Raw genomic sequence first — 27789 nt, forward strand, 5'->3', positions numbered from 1 at the left:
TACCAATTAAAAAATATATATTTTTTTAACATTGTTAATTTAATGATAATAAAATTATCTCAAAAAAAAAAAACCTAAAGCTTATATCTAAGCATCTCACTAAGATAGAGGTTAAAAAGCACTTTTTTGGGTGTATTTTCATTTTTATTTTATTTTATTTTATTTTATTTTGTGATTGTTCATTAAAAAGAAAAGAATATATTTGAATACATAGTTCAAACAAATAACCCTGACATGACTTTTGAATATTGTTTTGTTATATTACTATGTACATATATAGATACCAAAGAGGTTCAGTGTAAGAGCAATCCCTCCAAATTCTAGATAATTTCAATATGGATTTGGGAGATTTGATCAAAACAAGCCCCAAAAGTCCAGCCATCTGGGTGCCATTTATGGCCCTGGAATTCCTCTTGGGGATTTGTTATCTTCAAGTCTTCTCAAATCACCCACCATTTAGAAGGAGAATGTTACCTTGGGTTCCATAAGCCCCTCACTTGCAAAAGCCAATTCATAAGGGATTTGTTCCTATGACAACCATTTCTATTGCAGTTTTCATATTCTGTACAACCCAGAGCAAAACACAATATAACCCTAAAACCTCTATGGAGTTTTGGTTTAGGGCCATTCCATCCCACCATAATAATAATAAGAAGAAACCAATCCCTTTTGGACTGAAGGGCAGTGGAGAATTTGTGAGATAAGGAGAGGTGATAGAGATTGCTTGGAAGGGGAAGAGACCACAGAGGGGTGAGAAGGAAAAGGTTGAGAGAGAGATTGAATTGACTGGTCTTTCCAGTTGATGGGTAAAGAGAAAGACTGTCCATGTGCGTGTGTGAGAGAGAGTAAAACGGCATAAATTGACCTCTTCATCAAAAGCACCACACCACAAGGTGCCAGAGAGAGAGAGAGGGGCCAGGACACATTGCATTCCAATACTATATACACCAGATCACATTAAAATTCCACATATCAGTAGCAACATGATTAAACCTACACAATTAAGCATGCTTGAGCAAGAGCAATATCTATAACATACAAATTTGGCACCAACTTCCAAATCCTCTCGCTAAACGACGACAAAAGCGCTAGATGACCCTGTAAAATGATGGATCGATCCGAATATCCTCTTTGCTGCCCCATAGTGTGTTAATCTATAGACCCCTGGCACCGCATTTTGTCGTATATACCATTCCAATGTCGCATAGCTATGCGTACTAAACCTGGATGGTCTCCCCCACTTGAACCTTAAGCAAAAATCATCATCATCATAAGATGGAACCCAAGTTTTATTGTCCGTCTCACTAAGCTTCTCCACCACTGCAAAGGACCCCTCAGTTAAGAGATCATTTCTAGGACAAGCTGACCAAAACGAAGCCACCACTTTGTCACCTCTCTTAAATGAGGCATTTTTCGGGACATCTGTGTCCATATCGCCAAAGCTTGTGCCAGGAGGGGTCATGTCGACTACGACAGGGGGAAGGAGACTGATTTGTTTGTTAAGGAGGTCAGGGGGTTGGGGGCCGGGACTTGCGGGATGGCCGCTTGTTAGAGCAGTGGCGAGCTTGTTGAACTCTTGAATGTAGGCGCTGAGGGTGTGTGGGCCATAGAGTGTTGAGGCTCCCTGGGAATTGTTCATGGGATGGTTAGACAGAGAGGAAGAGTGTGGTATAATTGGAAAATTTATCAAATCACTCCAAAGAGTTTTAACTATTTAGCATTTCACTTGATTTGGTAAGTTTCAAAACCCAGATGATGTATCATTTGATGGGCTATTTGAAACTTGATCACAAGAAAGTCTATCTGAAATTATATTAAAAAACATAATTTGATTAAGTAGTTCATCTCTTGGGTGCAATTTGATAAAGGTCCCTTTGATGGTAGGAAGAGATGTTAAATAATTCCAACCCTCAAATGCGAGTTGGTAAATTATCTTTCGATGGTAGTTCATAGCGATTGCAATAAATCAAGTAAGAAAATTTAAATGACCAGAAGACAAAGGACTCAATAGAGTTATATAATTTATTTGGTGTGTGTATGTCGAGAGATATTGACATCAAGATCATGAGAGAGAGAGAGAGAGTTAAACAAGGTTAAAGAAAACTGTAATAAAGACCCAAATGGAGCGGGGCCAATACTGATGGATAATGGTCTTGGAGATATTACTGGATAGTGGATATGAAATAGGGAAAATAGAACAGGCATAATATTTTTTATTTATTGTGTATCCATTAATAGAATTTCAACAAAAAGATTTATAGTAGCTATATCAAGGGATGTTTTTCAATAATAATGAATTGAACATATTTAGGAGGGATATAAAATGGTTTACTTTTGGAAAAGTAGAACCCAATAGATCGGCCTTATGCTATTATGCATTGGTCAACTTATTGATATTTAACCATATCAGCCAATCTTGACCAAGTACCCATACTGGTCATCACAACTGGATGGGCTAAACCCACCGATGACATGCTTGACTTGCTGACAGTTTTTCTGAACTTACGTTTTTATGCCAAACTGGTGATTGCTATAGGGGGGGAAAGCATAGCATGATGTATGCAGCATATAAATACTGTAATGCATGAAGAAATCAACAGTCAATGATCAGCAATGGATAGTTGAGATGAGTCATTCTCCGCTCAAATACGTCAAAGTCAGTTATGTCCGGCTTCAGTGGAGAAACAGTTCATCTCAACCATATGATTCTTTCCTTTTTTTTTTAAAGATAAATACTCAACCAAGTAGTGTTTGTATCATATAGTAGACGATCCCTCAAATCCCTTGTAGAGGAAGGTCATTTTTCAATCCAGTTAAACTGGTTGAAAATCCCAACGATGAGAAGAAAAGGAAACAAAAGAACCCATCAATATGTGTGCAAATAGATAGATAGATAGATAGAGAGAGAGAGAGAGAGAGAGAGAGAGAGAGAGAGAGACAAACCTCGTATCTCTGAATCTGGTACTCCTCCAAGGTGGTCACATATTGTGAGTAGGAGTTAGTGAGCCCTGCAATCACGACATGCATATTGCCATCAAAGACTCCATTCCCACCATTTATTAGGGCTGTCTTAACTGCATCACGGAGGCGTCTCCCAGCCATTGTTGTGAACTCTGCAAGATATTGATTTAGAAGATATCATAATCCTCTTTTTTCATAATTGACTTTTATTGAAAACAAAAGGATATAGGGGGAATTTATAGATCTCTCTCTCTCACACACACACACATGCACACACACAGACAGAAGGGTGTACCCTTTGCAAGTAATAAAGTCTAGACAAAATACCTCCAGGAACACAGAGAATGACCATCTGCCCAATCCTGAGTATTTGTATGGGGAGTATGGAGGGCTGCAACAAAAAATTAGATAGACTTCCTATGAAACATTTTTTGTGTTTATATCAGTAAGTATATAAAAGAGCAAATAATTGTAGATCATATGATCTTTAACATAAAAATCAGAACAAATGAAGCCCAAAGGAAAGAAGTAACATGTAGAAATTGTAAACGTTCATCACTATATTTTAGGTGGGCAATAAAGGAAAGTATAACATGCTTATGCCATATGGTAGTCCGAGGCTGCAAACACCATCTCTTCCCCTGACGGATCGATAAAGGTCGACTGCAGTGGGTTCCACAGGATTTACCACAGAAAAGTTAATATCCAAGAATCCACTACTGGGATGCACCAACAATTTCTCGTGTTCACCCTAGGAAGATAAGCTTATAGGTAAAATTCATTAATGAATGGCATAGGGATTCCATTAACTTGTTAGCTTGTATTTTGACGACAAAGGGGAAGGTTATAGAAACATCCCCATAGCAAACATTTATGCAGTGTTGCACGGTGGTATCCGTCACTACATAACCCTAGGGTGTTGGCTTGGATTTCATTTTAGAATGCCCTATTCTTGATTAGGGGAGATTTAATTAACGTAATGTGATGAAAGTAGCATGCTTAAACATCAGAACACTATTACTTTTATTAAAAGAAAAAAGATACGAGAAGATATCACTAAAATGGTCAAACCACATTAAAAAAATCATTGACATGGTTAGATCATCCACTTTAGCAATAGAGTGGGCAGTTTATTGAATTCATTTCACTTAGCTACACCCTCAACCATTTTAATAAAAATGCCCAAACTGCTATGTTTTGAGTATGAAACCCGGAACAAGTAAGGGCGTGTTAGTAATTGGCTCCATTTATCTGGCCCAATGACAAAAATATGCTGTTTGCACAAGGTTAGAAACCCAACACATGCTTTTCTTATTAAAATCTCTATTTCCATGTTCCTATAAACTGAACAAGAAGGAATAATTTCATCATTTGGTTAGGAGCAAGGTGGCACAAGCCAAATGACGAGTCTCCTCCCACTTATTTCAACTTTAGGAACAATGAAACATGTTTTTTAATTGAAAGATCTTGTTCTGGGTTCCTAAACCTAGCATCGAGGGTAGCTTCATCATTTGACTCAATTTAAGTGGCTTGATACAAATGATGGGTCTACCCCAGCTTGTTCAGGGTTAGATACACCAGTTCCCAATCTTGAAAGACAGGGTCATTTGGCTCAAATGCCCATAGCCAAATGACAAGTCTACCCTTGCTTCTTTAGGGTTAGAATGAGGAAAGCATCTTGTATTTTGAAATATCTTGTTCTTAGCTTGTAAACCCGAGCAAGGAGTGGCAGTTTTATCATTGGACTCAAGGTCAGTGGCTGAGCCAAATGACGAGTGTACCCCCATTTGCTCATGGCTAGGGAAAAGGAATTTTTTTTGTTGAAACAACTTGTTCCTAGTTTGTGACCCTTAACAAACTGAGAGTATTTACATCATGGGCCCTGTTTCATTGAATTGAGGCTAAACAAAAGGTAGGGGCAGTTCGGTTATCTTTAACAATATAGGCAAGGAGATATCTAAGTAAAATAAATTTTACAAAGTTACCACTTTGTTGCTAATTTGGCTGATTTAACCACCTCATTGATTTTTTAGGTTGTTTGACCATTTTAGTGATGCAAACCAGCCCGTGCCCCCTTTTTTTCTCCTTTTTCTTCTCAACCACCAAAACACATACACGCATACACACACACACGCACACAAAAACTACATCAATCTAAGTTATAGCATAATTTTCCTCACCTAACAAATTATACTAGATTTACATCAATGCAATTTATATGCATAATGTTTATCACCAAACCACTTTCTCATGAAAGAAAACAAGGAAAATGTAGAGGCTCACCGCCCAGTCATATGGCCGCTTCATTTCTCCTGTGTCAAGTAATATAGGTTTTGGCTGCTGACAATCAACTTGCTCCTTATCTGGTGTTTTCAGTACATTCCTCACCAGCTTCCAAAAAGGATTTCCCTAAAAAAATTAAGACCAAAACAGAATTTACCATAAAATGTTTACAACTTTATTTGGGTCCATATCTCCCACCAGTTTGAAAAAGATAACATAGAAGTCTATGAGCTGAAGTTGGAAGGAAAAGGGAAAGAACCATCTATTAAACAAATAAAATACCCAAAAGGTATTTCTATTGAATTAGATAAGGGCAACCATCTATTCACAACCAACAAATAAAAGTCCCCCAGAAAGAAAGTTTGACCACAACAGCTAGTTATTTCTAGTCAATAACCAAGAATTAAAACCTCCTTAAGAAAGAGATAAATTGAGTTAGAGCAGAACAACTATCTATTCATAACTAACCGATTAAATCCCAAAAACTTATCCAAAGTAATTATTATCCTCAATTTATCATCCTTGCCTTATCATCCCCTTGCTTAAAATCGAAAGCTCCTGGTCCATCAGTTGTTCCAGCAGCAAAAGCAAAACCCATAGCAGCTGGACATGTTTTAGCAACCTCTTGCTTGCCATTCCCTCCTGAGAGACTAACCTCAAGTTTGGAGAAATCCACATATGTGTGTCGATATTCAACTTTCCCTTTCAACTGTTCAGATGCCGTATTGAATAAATCAACTGCTTTTCTGAATTGCCTCTCGCCAATTATCCGAGTGCTTTCAAATTCATCAGGATAGCTGAACAACAAACTTACAATAAGCAATTTAAAAAATTAACAAAAAACATACAAATGCATTCCTACAGGAATACAGGGTGGTCAAGCTTTTTTTTTGTTTTGGTTAATAGTTGCAATTACTTATGGGAAGTACACCATCCTCCAAAGGACCATGGCATATGGTACACCAAGGTTAAATCCATCATCCATTTCCACTGAGGGATAGTTGGATATTAATCATTCCCAAGCAATCATCCACATAAACCCCACCCCAATTAATGTCCACCAGTTAGTAAGAACAGACGACAGATATAGTTCTGGAATACCATATAGCATGGTCCATAAGACTATGATAATTCTAGTTGGTTGTTACCCTGGACCACGGCCATAGCATAACTCATTTTTTCCATTGCAGGTACTGTGATTGAAATCGCAAGGTAACCCAGTGTCATTGCAAAAAGCACCGAGAACATTTGGGCTCACATCCCCAACATTAGACTGGCAAAATGCGGAGACAAAGCTTGGATGGCCACTCATCTTCAGGGAATTCCGAATCCGCTGAGAGACACCAAGCAACTTTGTTACTGGCCTCCCACCTGGACTTTGAAAAGAACCCGCAAGCTCAATTAACTCCTTATCTGCATAAAACACCACTTGTATATAAATCTTCAAACGATGAACAATGAAAATAACTCTCTTTGGCCACCCATTGTACCATATATTTATTCATGGGATTGCATATTATAATCCAGTGAATACAGAAAACGCACCACAATTCAATGGACTATGGAAAGTCATATTATGTCCAACTATTTCTGTAGTCCAATGCAGCATTATTGTCCAATGAAATGCTGACAGCTGATGGAGAAGAGAGAGTGGAACGCACCACTGGTATCATACCTTTCACAGTTGGGCCACTCCCTCTCTATCAGTGACCATTTTAGTGGATGACGATGATCCCCACTATGGTTTTCCCATAATTCATTGGAGAAAACAATCACAAAATTAACATACAAAAAAGAAATTGAAGAAAACAATCTACACAAGCTTACGATTTGCATTCTGATCGGAGATCATCCAGGAAACTCTTCTAGGGATCTCACTAATTTGATTAAGGCTGAGGCCAAGCAAACTGGAATGCATCCTTTGAGCTCTTTTCTGATTTTGTTCATACCAGTCTTCCATAAAACGAGCAGCCGCCCCTTTATTGTCGCCACTTATTAAAGAATTTGTACGGCTCATTGAGGTCCCATGGGTGGGAAACCAGTTAAAAGTTCCAACAGGGCCCCACTCAGCATCTACAAACTTCAGGAGTGTCATTTCCTTGTCGACATTATACTTGTATTTCTTCCGTTCCTCTGCTGGGTTATTGAGGTAAGCACTAGGACTACGATTTATACCAGCATCAAGAAGATCACCTGTAAAAATCAGCAACAAATCCATGATAGGGAAGAAGGATTTCTAACTAACAAAAAAAGATGTAATCTTAATAGGTGAATGTAGAATGCTATTATTCATTTGGATTTTGAAAAATGCAGTTCATTGAAGCAATCACCATACAAATGATGTGAGAGAGAGTGGAGATGTGAAGGATGTAATCCCTTGGGATCAGCACCATGCAATCCAATGATTTGAGACATCACCATGCAAGCAAATTATGTGAGAGAGAGAGAGGAACCCACCATTAGTGTCATGTAGTCTCTCTCTCTCTCTCTCTCTCTCTCTCTCTCTCTCTCTCTCTCTCTCTCCAATGAACTATGGTCTTCCACAGTCCATTGGATGATGGTATACTTTCCTTTCAACAGATCATATATGTGCGTATACAAAGGGAGGGCACAATGAATGTGGGAATCCTGCTTACCCTTGTTCACAAAAATTGATCCTGGTCGGAGATTTTCATGAGCTTCTATAATGCTTTTCTCAATGCCATCAACAATGACATCAAATGATTGTCGTACAAATCCAAGAGATGTTACAAGATAAACAACATACTGAAGGTAACCCCCTGGTCCTGCATGTGTGTGAATACCACTGATGGCCACATTTTGTACATTGTATAGGTTCCCGTACCTGGAAAGATATAGAATGTGAAAACATCATAAAGACAACATCAGATAAATACCTTTCAACAAGTTTAATCTTCTGGATAACCACTATACTGAAAAAATCTCTGAAAAGTCTAGCTCCCTAATAAAATAGTAAGCATTCAGTAAATAATAAATCGTAGCTCAGGAAATAATAAAACAATCATTTGCTTTCTTTTATTAAGATTTGAGTGTTATTGAAGTTTCTCAAGTTAACAACTATACTGAGATAAGTGGTTTTCTTTGAGTATTGAGGAATTTATACAAGATTTTAATGTTGGAAGTCATTGAGAGACATCAAAGTGATGGTGATCCCAATTTTAGACATCAAAATTGATCAATAAATAATCAAACTATGGATCAGAAAACCATTAACCTCGTCAAGCATAGTGAAACCCATTTCATAAACCATCAAGCAGCCACATACTTCTAGGAAACTGCTTAGAATCAAGAACAGAATTATAGAATAAAAGAATAATGCTCTCATTCTGAATAAAACAAGAAAAAAAAAGTCCTAATTAGGCACCACTATAGGATAACGTAAAGGGAATCGAGCAAGAACCAGAAACAATAATAACAACAATCATGGAAGGAGAGAGAGAGAGAGAGAGAGAGAGAGAGAGAGAGCAAACTACCTGGCCTTGAGTCTCTCGAGAACTTTAATAGTGACAAGTTGGGAAGCCATGCATGCATCAAGATTTACAAACACTACGCGGTTTCCTCCAGAGTCTGCTACAATAAATGACCGAGCTCGCAATCTAAAGTGAACACCAGATGCAACCTGTTCGGTATTTGCATAACCCATCATATTGACATCAGCTGCAGGCCCCGTTATGTCATAACTTCCCAAGCCGATCAGATAAGGAGAATCTCGAACTGCTCCATTACAATCCCAGAGACATAATGATAGCAAGAGATAGAACAAGACAATTGCAAAAGGTCTCTGTATATAATGTTTGAAGAAAGAAAACGGCTCCATTATCATTAGCCAAATGTTACATTCATACTAACTCAGAGCATCCCATATTCCTGCAGTTGAGAGCAGAACACTGTGAGCATTTTTCCTAAGAGATGACATTGTGAGCATGTTCTTCTATAAAAAGATACAGGAGCTCAACTAACAAAGAAAAGGCAGAAACTATTTCTTTGTAGCAATAGATAGGAAAAGCAAATACTTGATCAAATGGACTATGTGCCAATCTCACTCCATTACCATCCATCATTTCAACGGGCAGTAACACACTTATTGGTACAGAAATGTCACAATTCTGACGAGTGAGGGTGTACAATTGACCATGCTTGAAGTCTGAGAAAATGTTCCTTGGACTTCGTGCCAAGAAATGGCACACTCAGCTGTCCAACTTCACATCTGACGGCTTGAGGTGTTTGTGACCTTTGTACATGAAAGGTAAAATCTCTCTCTCTCTCTCTCTCTCTCTCTCTCTCTCTCATTACATTTTTTTTTTTTTTGAAGAAGAAGAAAGTACAACTCCAATGCACTCCAAATTTTGCAGTATGTATCTCATCTAGGCACTCCAAATTTTGCAGTATGTACCTCATCTAGGCACTCCAAATAAAAAAAAAATGTATACTCTCGAGAAATGTTGGGAGAAGTATAAGCTCTTTGGCTTATAGAATATCTATCCTTTATATACATACAACATAATTTCAGTTATTTCATATTTTCCCCAAGAGATATCAAGTCAAAGCCATGTCAAAAACAAATAAAATAGCATAAATTAGTATTTTCATGGGCATCTTTTAAGATGATCATATGCATTTATTTTTGTTATTGTGGCACTACAATCATCTTTTTTTTGAGTAAGTAGCACTACAGGCATCTAACGAGCAGTTACGACCATTACAACTATTGCTACTAAAATAACTACTACGACTATCTATTCTACATAAAAAAAATTTGTACTTTAAGGCACATCATGCATAATAATAAACAATTATTGATAAATGCCAAGTTGGAAAGTATATTTTCAATGGGAAGTTGCTGATGATGAAGCAACACAATGTGCGACCATCACAACACTTAAATTATAGACTCAACTACCACACATCCAGATATAATGACACAAACCTATAAGGTAATAATAGTCTCATCAACCATTCACATTTATAACTCATCAAAATAAGTCAAGCCTCACCTCATAACTCATCAAAAATTGCAATTTAAGTGTTGAAAAACCTTTAAATCTAGCATCTAAGCTTGAACATTAAAACAAATTAGGATTTCAAGTTCTAAAACAATGTATATTGCAACAAATCATCTAGACCATCCATTTCACCCTAAAAATAAGGTTCACAGATCCACAAGATTTGTATCATTTTTTTAGTTTCACATTTTGTTGTACATATTGGAAATTGATTTTAGAGCCATCATGAAGATTTCTAATACCTAAAGTTCTTGTCAGATGTGGATTTGAGGTGAGGCTTTATTTTGATTTCATAAAGCCTAGGCCCTATAGAAACTTCATCCTTTGTATTAAGACCAGACTAACATCAATTATGCTTATCAGCTAGAAAACTAATAGATATTTTTATACAAGTTTGAGATATTGGGTCCCAATCTCATTTCCAAAAGGAAATATTGACCCATCCACCCAAAGCAAACAAGAAAATTGTAGGCAATTTTGTGATGTAGCATTAGGTCACAGTGGTGTGAACACACAACTTGGATGAGGAAGATCATGGGTGTGAATTCTAAAGCCACTCCCTTGTAGCCTTAGGTCCAAAAGAGTGGCACACAATTTGCAATGAGAAAAGGGTAAGAGTATGAACTTTATATTTTGTCCCTTACCCAAATCAGGCTAGGTACCTCCAAAAATAAAATAACAACATTTTTTCTTTTTTTGGAAGTTATTTATGTCAATGAAATTCTCCCCAAAGTTCCTTTCTTGGATCAGAAGTCCCAAGAGGTGAGTTATATTATAGTTTTTGCCCTCAATTAGGCTTCATACCTGTAGAAACAACAAGTAAGCTTTATCTTGATGTTAGTTTATCAATGAAAATAAAAAGGTGGACTTGAGTGTAAATATGAAATACAGAGAAATACTCTTTAATTCTAAAAATAGACAGGATTTTTTGGAAAATTCTCCTAAAATTTATTCCTAGATAGGATTTTAACCAAGCAAGAGCATATAGTTTTTTGGAATTTCTAAAGAAACAATATATAACAATGTCTCATTTTATACATGTAGAGATAAAACATTAATTGAAACATCAAAGTTGTGAAACATTGAGATTGTTTTAGAAAACTCCCCTGTAGATAATGGGATTTTTCAAGAAAAAACAATACATCTATACCTTTTTTTGGTTTTTTGGTTTGAAATTTTGGAAATAATACAAAACAAGAGTCAAGAGGTTGGATCTTATTAGCAATCATGAAAATAATTTATATTAAGACTAGGAAAACATTAATGTGCTTATAAAAAAGCAAGAAAACTAATAGATTTTATACAAGTTTGAGATATTGGGTCCCAATCCCATTCCAAAAGGAAAGATATCAATTGATAATTGACCCATCCACCCAAAACAAACAAGAAAATTGTAGGCCATTTTGTGATGTAGCATTTGGTCTTAATGGTGTGAACACACAAGTTGGATGAGGAAGATCAAGGGTGTGAATTCTAAATACCTTGTCTTGTAGCTTTGATCCAAAAAGGTGACACACAGTTTGCAATGAGACAAGGCTTAGAGTATGAACATTACATTTTGTTCCTTGCCCAAATCAGGCTAGGTACCTCCAAATATAAAATAATAACGTTTTCCTTTCTTTTTTTTGAAGTTATTTATATCAATGAAATTCTCCCCAAAGTTCCTTTCTTGGATTAGAAGTCCCAAGAGCTGACTTTATTATTGTCTATGCCCTGCACAAATTCAGCTTCATTCCAGTAGAAACAAAAGGTAAGATTTATCTTGATGTTATTTCTGTCAATGAAAACTTACCCAAAGTTCCTCCGAGGGCTTCCAAAGGCAAGCAACTCTATCATAGTTAGGGTCATATATTGTGCTCTCTCAGGAGTATTGGTTTAAGAAGGGTGATGACCTTGAACTTTCTCTTAACCTAAGCCTGGGTAAAGGAGGTGGGTTGTGCTAGGCAGACTACTATGTAAAACCTTGCCAAAACTTTTCATGAATCCTGAATCTACGTCATATAATGATGAATATTCTCTCTCATGAGCATACTATACACTAACTCCTTTTGTGAAAGACGTACCTAGGGATCTGCTTAGCAATCGACATATCCTTACTTTCAAAAAATAAAATTTGATTATTGAGTTCTTCGATGCTTAGACATCACCCTCCAAAAATTGGACTATCTATGCTCAATCTGTGGATGTTACCCTTTGCAAGTCAAAGTGTGATTTGAAACTTTTTTTTTTTTTTGAGGTTAGTGGCAGGGTTGACGAGGTCTACATCCCCAAAATTTGAGTCCTAATACTCCTCCTAAATTGGGTTTTACTTGAGAGAGTAAATAGACAGTATACTTCATCCAGAGCACATAATCCTTAGGCATTGTAGTTTGCTTAGTCAAGAAATAATTCTCTTATGGTTTTCCTTTCGAGTTAGAAGTCTCTACTTTGTTAAACAGTTGTTGGGCTTCTTCTTGTCTATGGAGTCCTTGCCATTACACACTCTCATGTTTCCTAAGCAATGGTCAATAACTATCCACAGTTGTTGGGCTTCTTCTTGTCTTTTTGTTTCGAGGTACATCTCAATGGCACCCTTTCAAGTTAATATTTGCTCTTTACCAGGATAAACCTCAGTGTAAATTAAGGATCAATGGAATAGAGAACAATCTATTTCACGTTCAATGTACACAAACAACAAGAACCAGAAAACACATGAGAATTGCTTACTTCTTAAGAAGAAAATGTGAGAGAGAGCAAGAGACAGTTTGAAAAGAGTCCCAATCTCCACTTGGTTTCCAACAACCTCCTTTCATGATCATCTATTTCAGCTTAGAAGGTCTCTATCTGCTCCCTTCCAATTCAAGATGATACTCTTCCAAGACATGCACAGCCTAAAAATGGGAATAACTCAATTGATTATTGATGCGTCCATTCTCCATTCCTTGAATGCTCAATTGATTATTGATTGGTCCATTCTCCATTTCTTGAATCCTTATAATTCACTCAGACAAGCCATGAAAAGAGAATAGATGATCCAGTATAGATGAACAACTGCCATTGTTTAAAGTGATGAAAGTAAGTTTTCACATGGTAGTTTCTTACATCATGATCCATGAAACAAGCTGCATTTCAATGTAGCAATTCCTAAATGGGAATATGTTCTTAGTGACCTGAGCCATGGCCCATGGTTCCACGCATGAAGCCAAAGTTTTACTCACTGAATATTTCTGTAATCGATCATGGTTTCTCTGTTTTCGTAAAAATTATTCAGAATGAATCTCATAGGGAGTATATGACCTGCCTCCCTCCTCTCTTTCAGGCAAATAAACTTCTCTACCATTGCCATCTTCTCCTCCAATCCAACTGCAACCAGGAATTTTCTTCAGCCTTTTACTGTGCATAACCATTCTCATCTTATGAGCATCATCCCACCTTCCTAAAGAAGCATGAATATTAGAAAGAACCACATAATGTGCGGGGTTTTCAGGCTCTAAATCAACAAGGTGAGATAATGCTCTCTCTCCTAACTCTACATTGAGATGAATCCGACAAGCACCCAATAAGGCCCCCCATACCCCAGCATCAGGCTTCATAGGCATCCTTTGAATAAAAGCCCATGCTTCCTCAATCTTACCTGCACGACCCAATAGATCGACCATACAAGCATGGTGCTCCATATTTGGTTCAATGTAGTTTTCATATCTCATGGATTCGAAAATTCTCAAACCTTCATCAACTAGTCCTTCATGCCTACATGCGGATAGAACACTCAAGAGTGACAAGTCATCAAACAACACAGAATTCTCTCTCATCTGAGAGAAAAGAAAAATAGCATCTTGGCCATGGCCGTGGATGGCATATCCTGATAACATAGCATTCCACGACACCATATCCCTATGGGGCATGAGATCAAAAATTTCTCGAGCCATACCCAGGTGCCCACATTTCGAATACATATCTATTAGACTATTAATTACTATTATACTTGAGAAAAACCCAGTTTTTACTATGTATGAATGGATAGTTTTTCCTTCATTCAAGGCCGCCAATTGTGCATAGGCTGGTATTATGTTAACAATGGAGACCAAATTGGGCTGGAGCTCCTCTTTCTCTCTCATCCAACAAAAAATAGAAACAGCATCCTTGGGTCGCCCATTTTGTGCATATCCTGCAATCATAGTGTTCCATGAGATCTCATCCTTCACAAATTCGGTCTCAAATAATTTCTCAGCATGACCAATGCACCCACATTTGGCATACATGTCAATGGTGGCATTCATAACGTGAAGATCAGATTCAAAACCTAGCTTGATGGCATGGCCATGTATGCAATTGCCATTATTTATAGCTTTTAAGAGTGCACATGAAGGGAGCAAGCCCACTAAGGTGCTAGAATCTAGCTTAAGCCCAACAGATTGCATGTGCCTAAATGTTTCCATGGCTTTATGGGCATGACCCATCTGAGCATAGCCGTTGACCATGGCATTCCATGTAACTACATCTTTGCATGGCATCTCATGAAACCAAAGCTTTGCATGACTAAAGCATCCACACTTTACATACATGGCCACAAGTGCTGTTCCAATCGAAACATCCAATCCCATACCCATGTCAACTTTCATAACATAGCCATGAATACTCTTGCCTAGCTTCAAAGCTGATATCTCTGCACAAGAAGGAAGAACACTTACTATAGTCACACGATTTGGCTTTAAATTCACATTTTGCATTTCTCTGAAAAACTGCAATGCTTCATTGGGATGCTCACCATGAGCAAGAGCAGATATCATAGCACTCCAAGCTACCAAATCTCCATTTTCAATACCATTAAACAATTCCTTTGCCAGATTGAGGTTTCCACACTTAGCATACATTGTTATAAGTGTGGTGCTTACCTCAATATCCAAACTAGTTCCCCTTTGAATCAAGTAATCATGGATTTCCTTCCCTTTCTCAATATCTCTCAGATCAGTTGCTGCCAAAAGAGCCCCAACTATCTGCACTTGATTAAGCCTCACTTTATCTCTTTTTAACACACCGAAAATCTCCAAAGCCTCAACACTATACCCATTCTGAGAATAAGCAGAAATTAAGGAGCCCCAAGAAACATCATCTCTCTTCAAAAGTCTATCAAAGATTCGACGAGAAGCTTCCACGTTTCCACATTTTGCATAGAGATCGATCAACCCATTAAAAACCGAAAGCTCGAACTCTCTTTTGATGGCAAAACAATGCAAACATTTACACAGCACAAGACTAGATAACCAGCACACTGAAGGAAACAGGTTCAATAAACTCACTGAATTGGCCTCAATGCCCACCATTTGCATCTCTCTAAACACTTTCAACGCTTCTTTAGGATCACCAACTTGTGAATAACCAGAAATCATCGCATTCCAAGCCACCACATCTCTCTCACTCATTTTATTAAACACTTCTCTCGCGAATTCGGTGTAACCAAATTTACAGTACATATCAATTAGGCCAGTGCAAATGTAACCATCTAGTCCAAATCCTCTCTTAACAACCTCCCCATGAAGAGAAAAACCCATTTCCAAACACAAACTTCCAGTACATGCCTTCAATACAAAGGGAAAAGTGTAATTATCAGGCTCAATGGCCTGTTTTAGCATATCAGTATACAAAACCAGAGCTTCTCTGTACAAATTACTCTTGTTATAAACTTTGATCATGGAATTCCATAAAATAACAGTTGGGGTTTTCGAAAAATCAAAGATTAGGCGACCCCCAACTGATCCATGATAAACTGAATATAAATTAAGGAGCTTTGCCTCTAATGAATGGTCTGATTCAAGGCCTAGAGCAATCAAACGACCATGAATTTGTTTCAAAGAGCTTAAATTCTTGCAAGAACTCAAAAGATTGGTATAGTAGTATTGTTCTGAGCATGAAACTGGTTTATCAATGGCGATTTTTACTGTTGCAGGAAAAGAGAAGCGCCTGAGAAATCCGTGTCTGATGCAGAGATACGTATGCATGGGAAGAGGATTTGTCCCAAAGTATCGAGGGTACAATGTCATTAGCATTCTTTATCTTATATACCTGCATTATATGCATTGATCGAAATATTAATCGATAATTAAGAGAGAGTCAAGAACAATGTACTAACTTAAAATTAATGTTGTTATTTGTTATAATTAAGAAAAACTTTTACAATTGACACCATCCGCATATATACACATATGTCACTGAAATTCAAAGCTGTATAATCTAAATGAATGTTGAAAAGTTTCAATCAAAAGGTCAAGTCTAATATGGTCTTATTTTTATTTTTCTATAAATTATCTTGACACGAAATTTGTGATATGTCCACTACTTGTTGCAATGCATCCAACACAAAAATTATGAGTAAAAATAAATGACCGAAATAAATGCTCTTTTTATTTGTTGCGCTGAGGAGATACCCGAAATTTCATCTCAAATTGATTTGTAAGAAAAAGATTAAAAATTATATATTACGCCAATAATTTCGTATAATAATATAATGCAACAATATTTAAAAATCATGTTAGGGCTTAAGAAGTCACTATATCAAGATAAGACATTCATACGCCTATTTGTGACATATGAAGATTAAAGTTGTAAAACAAAAGAAATATATGATAAGATAGAAATTAGGGCACTCTAATCGACGGCCCATTATGGCACTCTAATAGTCCCCTATTAGAGCACTCTAAACTTTTACCTTTGGTAAGTTCTCTTTTAAGTTAAGGATTTTATACCTATGGGAAAAGTTTATATGGTGCTTAGGCTCTAAACAATCAAATTAGAGCATACCTCAAAAATTTTATTAGAAGAGGTTGTTTTGATGCCCAAATATCATCAAATTGATCATCTCAACATCAAGATGCATGGACACAAGAAAAAATGGATTTCAAGTTTTAGAAATAGTACATCTTATAATGTATTTTTTTATCGTCAAGTTTTAAGTTGTCATTGATCTGCTCAACACTATTTTTTAAGTTTTAAATTTTATAATTAAAGATGAAAATATATTTTAAGGCTATTACAAAAATTTTCAGTATTAAAATCATATTTCTCGACACTATTGAAGGTGAGCACTAATTTGATTACAAACCCCACCCTATATTGTATGAAGAGGTCACAATTATTTATAACCATCAGATGTGAAATTTGATAGCTTGGATATGCTACAAAATTAGAGAAAAAATCTTTCGAACTTTACGCTTGGTCAATAGAATAAATGCACCCATTCAATTTCACATCTAATAGTCAAGATTATTTGCATAGATACAAAAAGAAATATACCAATGATGTGGAAATCAGTTATTTTAGTGCAAATATTGGAGACCAAATTTTTATTAATAGAACTTCCCTAATATTTTTATAGTTTCAAAATTCTAATGGAGTACCAAAACCCTAGCATATCAACTCAAAATTCAAGGAAAAAGTCTTAAAAACGCCTATAGGCGAATTGCTACAGTATTTCGCCCTGCCATGGACATGCTATGTCCGTAACGGTTTTGCCTAAAAACTGCCACAGACCTACAGAAGAAGTGGCGGTCCCTGCACAATTTTTGCGTGAAAAAAATCTCGTTACAGACTTGCTATGTCCATGACAGACCGCAACAAAAATGCTATATCCGTGACAATCTTGCCGTCCGAAAAAATCGAATGGTGCCGAGCCTATGGGCGAAAATACTCTTCATTTTCGCCCATAAGCGTTTTGCAGTCTCTTCCAAATTCAAGACTCCCCTAGTGTACTCATTTTCTTCGACTTCTTCGGCTTCTTCGGACTATGACTTCGTTCTCCGGATCATAATCACGTTCTTTTGTTATTAAGTCAAAAAATTTCTCTTTTTTTTTTAACATTAATTCTCAATATAGTAGTGTTCTTAGAACCAACTTTTGAGGATTGCCTACAATGTTTTATTGATGGACTTACACGTAAACATAATTAAATAACTCCCCTTGCTTGTCTTTGGGTTTAACTCTAAGCATTAGGATTGGGTTTAACTTTAAGCATTAGGATGCGAACTTTTCATTCCCCTGTACGAACATATGAAACCCAACGGGCCCGGTGGGGTCTCGATGTTGTTTAGGGCAAGTTTGAACAATTTGTTAATTTTTAGTACGGGTGGCAATGGGCCAGCTCGGGTCTCGATCGTTCGCGACCCAAACTCGACCCGACTAGACTAGGTTGAAGTTGGACAATGACCCGTCCGATATGATACTAGAAATTAGAAAAAGAAAGTTATTTATATATTTTATAAGATGTATATATACACATTTTTTTAAGAGAGGAAGTTAATTATGGAAAAGAAGTGAGATATAGTTAATATTATTAGGTTAAATAATTATATATTTTGCACTTAGATAATCCAGGTCAGGACGAGTCAAGTTCAATTAATTTTATCATAACATGTAATTATAGAGTAACAAAATCTCCATAATGTTAACTTAAAATTTTAACGTTAATTTCAAGTTAGTACATTGTTCTTGACTCTCTTAATTATCGATTAATATTCCGATCACTGCATATAATGCCGGTATATAAGGTAAGAAATGCTAATGACCATTGTACCCTAGATATTTTGGGACAAATCCTCTTCCCATGCGTACGTATCTCTGCATCAGACATGGATTTCTCAGGCGCTTCTCTTTTCCTGCAACAGTAAAAATCGCCATTGATAAACCAGTTTCATGCTCAAAACAATACTACTATACCAATCTTTTGAGTTCTTGCAAGAATTTAAGCTCTTTGAAACAAATTCATGGTCGTTTGATTGCTCTAGGCCTTGAATCAGACCATTCATTAAAGCCAAAGCTCCTTAATTTATATTCAGTTTATCATGGATCAGTTGGGGTCGCCTAATCTTTGATTTTTCAAAAACCCCAACTGTTATTTTATGGAATTCCATGATCAAAGTTTATAACAAGAGTAATTTGCATAGAGAAGCTCTGGTTTTGTATACTGATACGCTAAAACAGGCCATTGAGCCTGATAATTACACTTTTCCCTTTGTATGAAGGCATGTACTGGAATTTTGTGTTTGGAAATGGGTTTTTCTCTTCATGGGGAGGTTGTTAAGAGAGGATTTGGACTAGATGGTTACATTTGCATTGGCCTAATTGATATGTACTATAAATTTGGTTACACCGAATTCGCGAGAGAAGTGTTTAATAAGATGAGTGAGAGAGATGTGGTAGCTTGGAATGCGATGATTTTTGGTTATTCACAAGTTGGTGATCCTAAAGAAACGTTGAAAGTGTTTAGAGAGATGTAAATGGTGGGCATTGAGGCCAATTCAGTGAGTTTATTGAACCTGTTTCCTTCAGTGTGCTGGTAATCCAACCTTGTGCTGTGTAAATGTTTGCATTGTTTTGCCATCAAGAGAGAGTTCGAGCTTTCGGTTTTTAATGCGTTGATCGATCTCAAAATGTGGAAAGGTGGAAGCTTCTCGTCGAATCTTTGATGGACTTTTGAAGTGAGATGATGTTTCTTGGGGCTCCTTAATTTCTGCTTATTCTCAGAATGGGTATAGTGTTGAGGCTTTGGAGATTTTCGAAGTTAACAAGAGAGAATGTGAGGCATAATCAAGTGCAGATAGTTGGGGCTCTTTCGACAACAATCGATCTGAGAGATATTGAGAAAGGGAAAGAAATCCATGATTACTTGATTCAAAGGGGAACTAGTTCGGATAGCGAGGTAATCACCACACTTATAACAATGTATGCTAAGTGTGGAAACCTCAATCTGGCAAAGGAATTGTTTAATGGTATTGAAAATGGAGATTTTGTAGCTTGGAGTGCTATGATATATGCTCTTGCTCATCGTGCATCCCAATGAAGCATTGGAGTTTTTCAGAGAAATGCAAAATGTGAATTTAAAGCCAAATCGTGTGACTATAGTAAGAGTTCTTCCTTCTTGTGCAGAGATATCAACTTTGAAGCTAGGCAAGAGTATTCATGGCTATGTTATGAAAGTTGACATGGGTATGGGATTGGATGTTTTGATAAGAACAGCACTTGTGGCAATGTATGTAAAGTGTGGATGCTTTAGTCATGCAAAGCTTTAGTTTCATGAGATGCCATGCAAAGATGTAGTTACATGGAATGCCATGGTCAACGGCTATGCTCAGATGGGTCATGCCCATAAAGCCATGGAAACATTTGGGCACATGCAATCTGCTGGGCTTAAGCTAGATTCTAGCACCTTAGTGGGCTTGCTCCCGTCATGTGCACTCTTAAAAGCTATAAATAATGGCAATTGCATACATGGCCATGCCAATCAAGCTAGGTTTTGAATCTGATCTTCACGTTATGAATGCCACCATTGACATGTATGCCAAATGTGGGTGCATTGGTCATGCTGAGAAATTATTTGAGACCGAATTTGTGAAGGATGAGATCTCATGGAACACTATGATTGCAGGATATGCACAAAATGGGCAACCCAAGGATGCTGTTTCTATTTTTTGTTGGATGAGAGAGAAAGAGGAGCTCCAGCCCAATTTGGTCTCCATTGTTAGCATAATACCAGCCTATGCACAATTGGCGGCCTTGAATGAAGGAAAAACTATCCATTCATACATAGTAAAAACTGGGTTTTTCTCAAGTATAATAGTAATTAATAGTCTAATAGATATGTATTCGAAATGTAGGCACCTGGGTATGGCTCGAGAAATTTTTGATCTCATGCCCCATAGGGATATGGTGTCGTGGAATGCTATGTTATCAGGATATGCCATCCACGGCCATGGCCAAGATGCTATTTTTCTTTTCTCTCAGATGAGAGAATTCTGTGTTGTTTGACGACTTGTCACTCTTGAGTGTTCTATCCGCATGTAGGCATGAAGGACTAGTTGATGAAGGTTTGAGAATTTTCGAATCCATGAGATATGAAAACTACATTGAACCAAATTTGGAGCACCATGCTTGTATGGTCGATCTATTGGGTCGTGCAGGTAAGATTGAGGAAGCATGGACTTTTATTCAAAGGATGCCTATGAAGCCTGATGCTGGTGTATGGGGGGCTTTATTGGGTGCTTGTCGGATTCATCTCAATGTAGAGTTCGGAGACAGAGAGCATTATCTCACCTTGTTGATTTAAAGCCTGAAAACCATGCGCATTTTGTGGTTCTTTCTAATATTCATGCTTCTTTATGAAGGTGGGATGATGCTCATAAGATGAGAATGGTTATGCACAGTAAAAGGCTGAAGAAATTCCTGGTTGCAGTTGGATTAGAGGAGAAGATAGCAACGGTAGAGAAGTTTATTTGCCTGAAAGAGTGGAGGGAGGCGGGTCATATACTCCCTATGAGATTCATGCTGAATAATTTATACGAAAACAGAGAAACCATGATCCATTACAGAAATATTCAGTGAGTAAAACTTTGGCTTCAGGCGTAGAACCATGGGCCATGGCTCAGGTTACTAAGAACATCTGCCCATGTAGGAATTGCTACATTGAAATGCATTTCATGAATCATGATGTAAGAAACTACCATGTGAAAACTTACTTTCATCACTTTAAACAATGGCAGTTGTTCATCTATACTGGATCATCTTTTCTCTTTTCACGGCAGGTCTGAGTGAATTATAAGGATTCAAGGAATGGAGAATGGACCAATCAATAATCAATTGAGCATTCAAGGAATGGAGAATGGACGCATCAATAATCAATTGAGTTATTCCCATTTTTAGGCTGTGCATGTCTTGGATGTGTATCATCTTGAATTGGAAGGGAACAGATAGAGACCTTCTAAGATGAAATAGATGATCATGAAAGGAAGTTTTGTTGGAAACCAGGTGGAGACTGGGACCCTTTTCAAACTCTCTCTTGCTCTCTCTCACATGTTCTTCTTAAGAAGTAAGCAATTCTCATGTCCTGGTAAAGAGCAAATATTAACTTGAAAGGGTGCCATTGAGATGTACCTCGAAACAAAAAGACAAGAAGAAACCCAACAACTGTGGATAGCTATTGACCATTGCTTAGGAAACATGACAATGTGTAATGGCAAGGACTCCATAGACAAGAAGAAGCCCAACAACTGTTTAACAAAGTAGAGACTTCTAACTCGAAAGGAAAACAATAAGAGAATTATTTCTTGACTAAGAAAACTACAATGCCTAAGGATTATGTGCTCTAGATGAAGTATACTGTCTATTTACTCTCTCAAGTAAAACCCAAGTTAGGAGGAGTATTAGGACTCATATTTTGGGTATGTAGACCTCGTCAACCCTGCCACTAACCTCAAAAAAGAAAAAAAGTTTCAAATCGCACTTTGGCTTGCAAAGGGTAACATCCACAGCTTGAGCATGGATAGTCCAATTTTTGGAGGGTGATGTCTAAGCATCGAAGAACTCAATAATCAAATTTTATTTTTTTAAAGTAAGAATATGTCGAGTGCTAAGCAGATCCCATAAATCTTCCTAGGTAGGTCTTTCACAAAAGGAGTTAGTGTACAGTATGCCAATGAGAGAGAATATTCATCATTATATTACGTAGATTCTGGATTCATGAAAAGTTTTAGCAAAGTTTTACATAGTAGTCTGTCTAACACAACCCACCTCCTTCACCAAGGCTTAGGATGGGTTAAGAGAAAGTTCAAGGTCATCACCCTTCTTAAACCACTACTCCTGAGAGAGCACAATATATGACCCTAACTATAATAGAGCTGCTTGCCTTTGGAAGCCCTCGGAGGAACTTTGGGTAAGTTTTCATTGATAGAAATAACATCAAGATAAATCCTACCTTTTGTTTCTACAGGAATGAAGCTGAATTTGTGCAGGGCAAAGACAATAACAAACTCAGCTCCTGGGACTTCTAATCCAAGAAAGGAACTTTGGGGAGAATTTCATTGATATAAATAACTTCAAAAATAAGAAACGAAAAAGTTATTATTTTATATTTGGAAGTACCAGGCCTGATTTGGGTAAGGAACAAAATGTAATGTTCATACTCTAAGCCTTGTCTCAATGCAACCTATGTGTCACCTTTTTGGATCAAAGCTACAAGACAAGGTATTTAGAATTCACACCCTTGATCGTCCTCATCCAACTTGTGTGTTCACACCATTAAGACCAAATGCCACATCACAAAATGGCCTACAATTTTCTTGTTTGTTTTGGGTGGATGGGTCAATTATCAATTGATATCTTTCCTTTTGGAATGGGATTGGGACCCAATATCTCAAACTTGTATAAAGTCTATTAGTTTTCTTGCTTTTTTATAAGCACATTGATGTTTTCCTAGTCTTAGTATAAATTATTTTCTTGATTGCTAATAAGATCCAACCTCTTGACTCTTGTTTTGTATTATTTCCAAAATTTCAAACCAAAAAACCAAAAAAAGGTATAGATGTATTGTTTTTTCTTGAAAAATCCCATTATCTACAGGGGAGTTTTCTAAAAAAATCTCAATTTTTCACAACTTTGATATTTCAATTAATGTTTTATCTCTACATGTATAAAATGAGACATTGTTATATATTGTTTCTTTAGAAATTCCAAAAAACTATATGCTCTTGCTTGGTTAAAATCCTATCTAGGAATAAATTTTAGGAGAATTTACCAAAAAATCCTGTCTATTTTTAAAATTGAAGAGTATTTCTCTGTATTTTATATTTTACACTCAAGTTCACCTTTTTATTTTCATTGATTAAAATAACATCAAGATAAAGCTTACTTGTTGTTTCTACAGGTATGAAGCCTAATTGAGGACAAAAACTATAATAAACTCACCTCTTGGGACTTCTGATCCAAGAAAGGAACTTTGGGGAGAATTTCATTGACATAAATAACTTCCAAAAAAAGAAAAAATGTTGTTGTTTTATTTTTGGAGGTACCTAGCCTGATTAGGGCAAGGGACAAAATATAAAGTTCATACTCTTACCCTTTTTTCATTGCAAATTGTGTGCCACTCTTTTGGACCTAAGGCTACAAGAGAATGGCTTTAGAATTCACACCCATGATCTTCCTCATCCAAGTTATGTGGTCACACCATTATGACCAAATGCTACATCACAAAATGGCCTACAATTTTCTTGTTTGCTTTCGGTGGATGGGTCAATATTTCCTTTTGGAAATGGGATTGGGACCCAATATCTCAAACTTGTATAAAAATATCTATTAGTTTTCTAGCTGATAAGCATAATTGATGTTAGTCTAGTTTTAATACAAAGGATGAAGTTTCTATAGGGCCTAGGCTTTATGAAATCAAAATAAAGCCTCACCTCAAATCCACATCCGAAAAGAACTTTAGGTATTAGAAATCTTCATGATGGCTCTAAAATCAATTTCCCATATGGACAACAAAATTTGAAACTAGAAAAATGATACAAATCTTGTGGATCTGTGAACCTTATTTTTAGGGTGAAATGGATGGTCTAGATGATTTGTTGCAATATACATTGTTTTAGAACTTGAAACCCTAATTTTTTTTGACAACCATAATGTTCAAGCTTAGATGCTAGATTTAAAGGTCTTTCAATTATGAGGTGAGGCTTTACTTATTTTGATGGAGTGCATTACAAATTTGTGTCGAGAAAGCAACTAAATTTTTTTCTATTTTCTAATTCCAACTAAAACCTTTATGGCATGTTTGGTTTATATGAAAATATTTCATGTAATTATATGTGAGAATATTTTAACACTAATTAGCCATTAATTAGTGTTAAATGGTAGGGGGCTGTCCTCCCCATTGATTCATCCAAAAAAAAAAAAAGTAAGCAAACTGATTAGCAATTTATTTTGATATTTAATGAAATGTGAAGCTCTAAAAATAGTATAGATCTGACAAATTTATGAACACTTGAAAATGACTATCCAAATAATACGATGCAAGATGCACTATTTTTAGTGCTTAAAATCCTTTTCTTCAGTTTAGATTGATTTTTTTAGGCCAAGATGATCAGCGCATCAAAACAGCATTTGGAAGTGTAACCCTACTCTTTTCATCAGTCTTATAATTTCCTGAACATCTTATTTTTCCTAAAGTAATTACCGAGAACTATCTAACTCTTAACAAGTATAGAATAAGGCATTTTTTAAAAAAAATATATAAAGAGGCCACAATCAACCATGACTGGTAGATGTGAAATCAGATTGGGTTATCCTATTGACTAGGCTCAAAGTAGAGGAAGAAATAAGTAAAACCACTCTCTACTTCTGCACATTAAAGTTTAAAAGAAAAAAGAAAAGACACTCGCCAGAACTATCATTTATAGAGAAAGCTTACATGGTGAGGAAAAAAAGGAAAACAAAAGACAGGAGACCTTCAGATACAGAGAAGCCATACCTTCACATAAACTCCAATACAAAATGATTGGCAAACATGATCATGAACATATCCAAAAGGCCAAAACAATCATTTCAATAAATAATCCTCTGAATATAACAGAAAGCAAGATGAACAAACCCCAAAAAAATGAATTCAACAAATAATCCTCTAAACATAACAGAAAGCCAGAAGAATAAGCCCAGAACAACTAATTCAATAAATAATCCACTGAAAGTAAAAGAAAGGAGAAAACCCAAGATCATCAAAACTAAATCTTCACAGAAAAAAGAAAATTAATACCTCAAGTTACACAGAGATAAGGACTTTGTATTCACATGGGGAGGAGCGAGCTTCACAATATATATAGTGTAACAACACGAGATTAAGTCCCTGTCATGACAAATAAACAAACACATTGGCCTAAGTAATAACAAAAGTCAATTTATTAACAAAAAAAAAAAAAAAGTGGGAATTTAAATGCAAAAAATGGAAGTTTTGTGCGATAAAAATACCAAAAGAAAAAAGGAAAACCATGTTTGTTCTTCCTTGTAATCCACGGTTCATAGATTGTGAGATCGGGTTGATATAAATGGAAAATAATAATAATATAAAAATAAACTGAAATTCGTCCTTTCCAGAGGGCATGGAAGTGGGGATAGTAGCCACGTAAGAAACGAAGGGCACGGTCAAAAGAGTGAAAACCACTGTCATGTAAATGGCCTCCAGAACTGTGCATTTATCCATGTAATTTTGGTGGAACTATTTCTATTTCTGCTTATAAAAGGAAACAAGTTTATATAAGGTTGCAATTTAAATTGTAGAATTAAGGTGGAACTAAAAATCTATTGTAAAATGTTGTTTCGATTTTAGAAAGCCCTCTAATTGATTACGACTATAAAAATAAAAAATAGATTTTGAGTCATAAATATAATGCATTTTACAACACATTATCTGGACCGTCCATTGTCAAGTATTTATACATTTACCTTATTTGACCTATTATTGGAGTTTAAGGCTCTATAATTAACGATGAAATTAAATTCTCAAACCGTACTAAGAATTTTTTACACCAAAAATTATATTTTATGATAAAATTTGTAGGTACGACTTAATTTGATTGTTCAATGTTCCAACCTTATACAAACCACACCCGTTATGAAAACTTAAAGCTCAAAATAATAGTATCTATCTAGTAGATATATAACACTTAGGGAACTTGAAAATACACAATCTATATAATATGAGATGCAATATTTTCAAGACTCTTAGAAAAACAAATTTTTGGAGATTTATCGAAATACACCTCACTTTTCAACAATTTAATAATTTTACTCTTTTTTTACTATTCCAATTCTTGCTCACGTATTTTTTATAGGCACTTTAAAGTTAAGTCAAAATAGATGGGTAAATTGTTAAATAGTTTATCTCTATGGTTCAATGGATCTTCTTCTTTTTTTATTTCCAACATCTAGAGGTTGAGATGATTTATTGGGAATTTTTAAATATCAAAACACTTTTTTTCGATGGATTTTTTTTGAGTTGTGCCTCACTTCTACAATAAAATGTTGGCACCTTAAATAAACCTTTGGTTAGTTAAATTAGATATTTGGTTCCCGTTACTTCCTACATAGGTTCTTCTCAGTTTCAATTTGTTTTCTTTTTTAAAGTTTATGTAGTAAAAAAATTAGCAAGCCGACTCAGAATCGCAAAGTCCGGGTCGAATTGAAGTTCTTAGCTTCGAATAATCCCGAACCTAGGAATTCGATTGTTAAAAAATGAAGTGGTTCACTGAAGTGAACTACAAGTGAACTTTTCCTTTTTCTTTTTCATGATTTTTTCCACAAATTAGCGAGCCCACTTGGATCATGATTTTCTTTTTGTCACCATTTACGCTTAGAAATTAGCAAAGTCTAATCGATCCACAAGTGTCTATTTTTTTATTATCATTATTAGCCATCCTCAAAAGAAAAAAGCTCCGATGATGATGAAGAAGTTGTCAATGTTTACACCACCATGTTCCAAGTTAAAATCTTGAATTAACTTAACTCTATTTCTTGGCAAACAATTATATTATCTCATAGGGGCATATCTTATATTCACCCCCTATAAAACCCTGCTTAATATTGTTTTTAAGACTTCAAATTTTGGGATGTAAACTCCACAATTCTTGTAAGAAATAGTGAAAAAATATACGAGGACTTATGGCCTCACTTAGAGTATGACTTTTAATAGATAAGAATGACGGAATAAGATTTATATATAAAACCCCAAATAATT

General features: G+C 36.1%; 2 protein-coding genes across 4 annotated transcripts; one reads left to right on the top strand and one right to left on the bottom strand.

The window, feature by feature from the left end:
* Nucleotides 1-925: 925 nt before the first annotated feature.
* LOC18437794 (Neutral/alkaline non-lysosomal ceramidase) lies at nucleotides 926-26069 on the bottom strand. Of its 3 annotated transcripts, XM_088873371.1 has the most exons (12): nucleotides 26025-26069; nucleotides 25813-25902; nucleotides 12975-16310; nucleotides 8739-9132; nucleotides 7881-8089; nucleotides 7072-7437; nucleotides 6393-6657; nucleotides 5771-6041; nucleotides 5245-5370; nucleotides 3289-3352; nucleotides 2944-3113; nucleotides 926-1624 (listed from the first exon to the last, which is right to left on the bottom strand). In XM_088873371.1, the coding sequence occupies exons 4-12, from the start codon at nucleotides 9086-9088 to the stop codon at nucleotides 1070-1072; spliced, it is 2376 nt and encodes a 791-aa protein (XP_088729497.1). In that variant the 5' UTR covers nucleotides 9089-9132; nucleotides 12975-16310; nucleotides 25813-25902; nucleotides 26025-26069; the 3' UTR covers nucleotides 926-1069. The 3 variants fall into 3 exon arrangements, 2 of the variants coding, with proteins under 2 accessions (XP_088729497.1, XP_011624702.1); XM_011626400.3 differs by lacking the exon at nucleotides 12975-16310; XR_016060349.1 differs by lacking the exons at nucleotides 926-1624; nucleotides 2944-3113; nucleotides 3289-3352; ... (3 more) ...; nucleotides 7072-7437; nucleotides 7881-8089 and having other exon boundaries at nucleotides 9031-9132.
* On the top strand, nucleotides 19289-20308 carry LOC18437793 (pentatricopeptide repeat-containing protein CRR2, chloroplastic). The gene is made up of 3 exons (XM_006847992.2): nucleotides 19289-19512; nucleotides 19764-20008; nucleotides 20166-20308. The coding sequence occupies exons 1-3, from the start codon at nucleotides 19289-19291 to the stop codon at nucleotides 20306-20308; spliced, it is 612 nt and encodes a 203-aa protein (XP_006848055.2).
* Nucleotides 26070-27789: the final 1720 nt, after the last annotated feature.

Source organism: Amborella trichopoda, chromosome 8 (genome assembly GCF_054954075.1).
Source record: "Amborella trichopoda isolate Santa Cruz 75 chromosome 8, AtrichopodaSantaCruz75HAP2 v2.0, whole genome shotgun sequence".
Classification (NCBI taxonomy): Eukaryota; Viridiplantae; Streptophyta; class Magnoliopsida; order Amborellales; family Amborellaceae; genus Amborella; species Amborella trichopoda.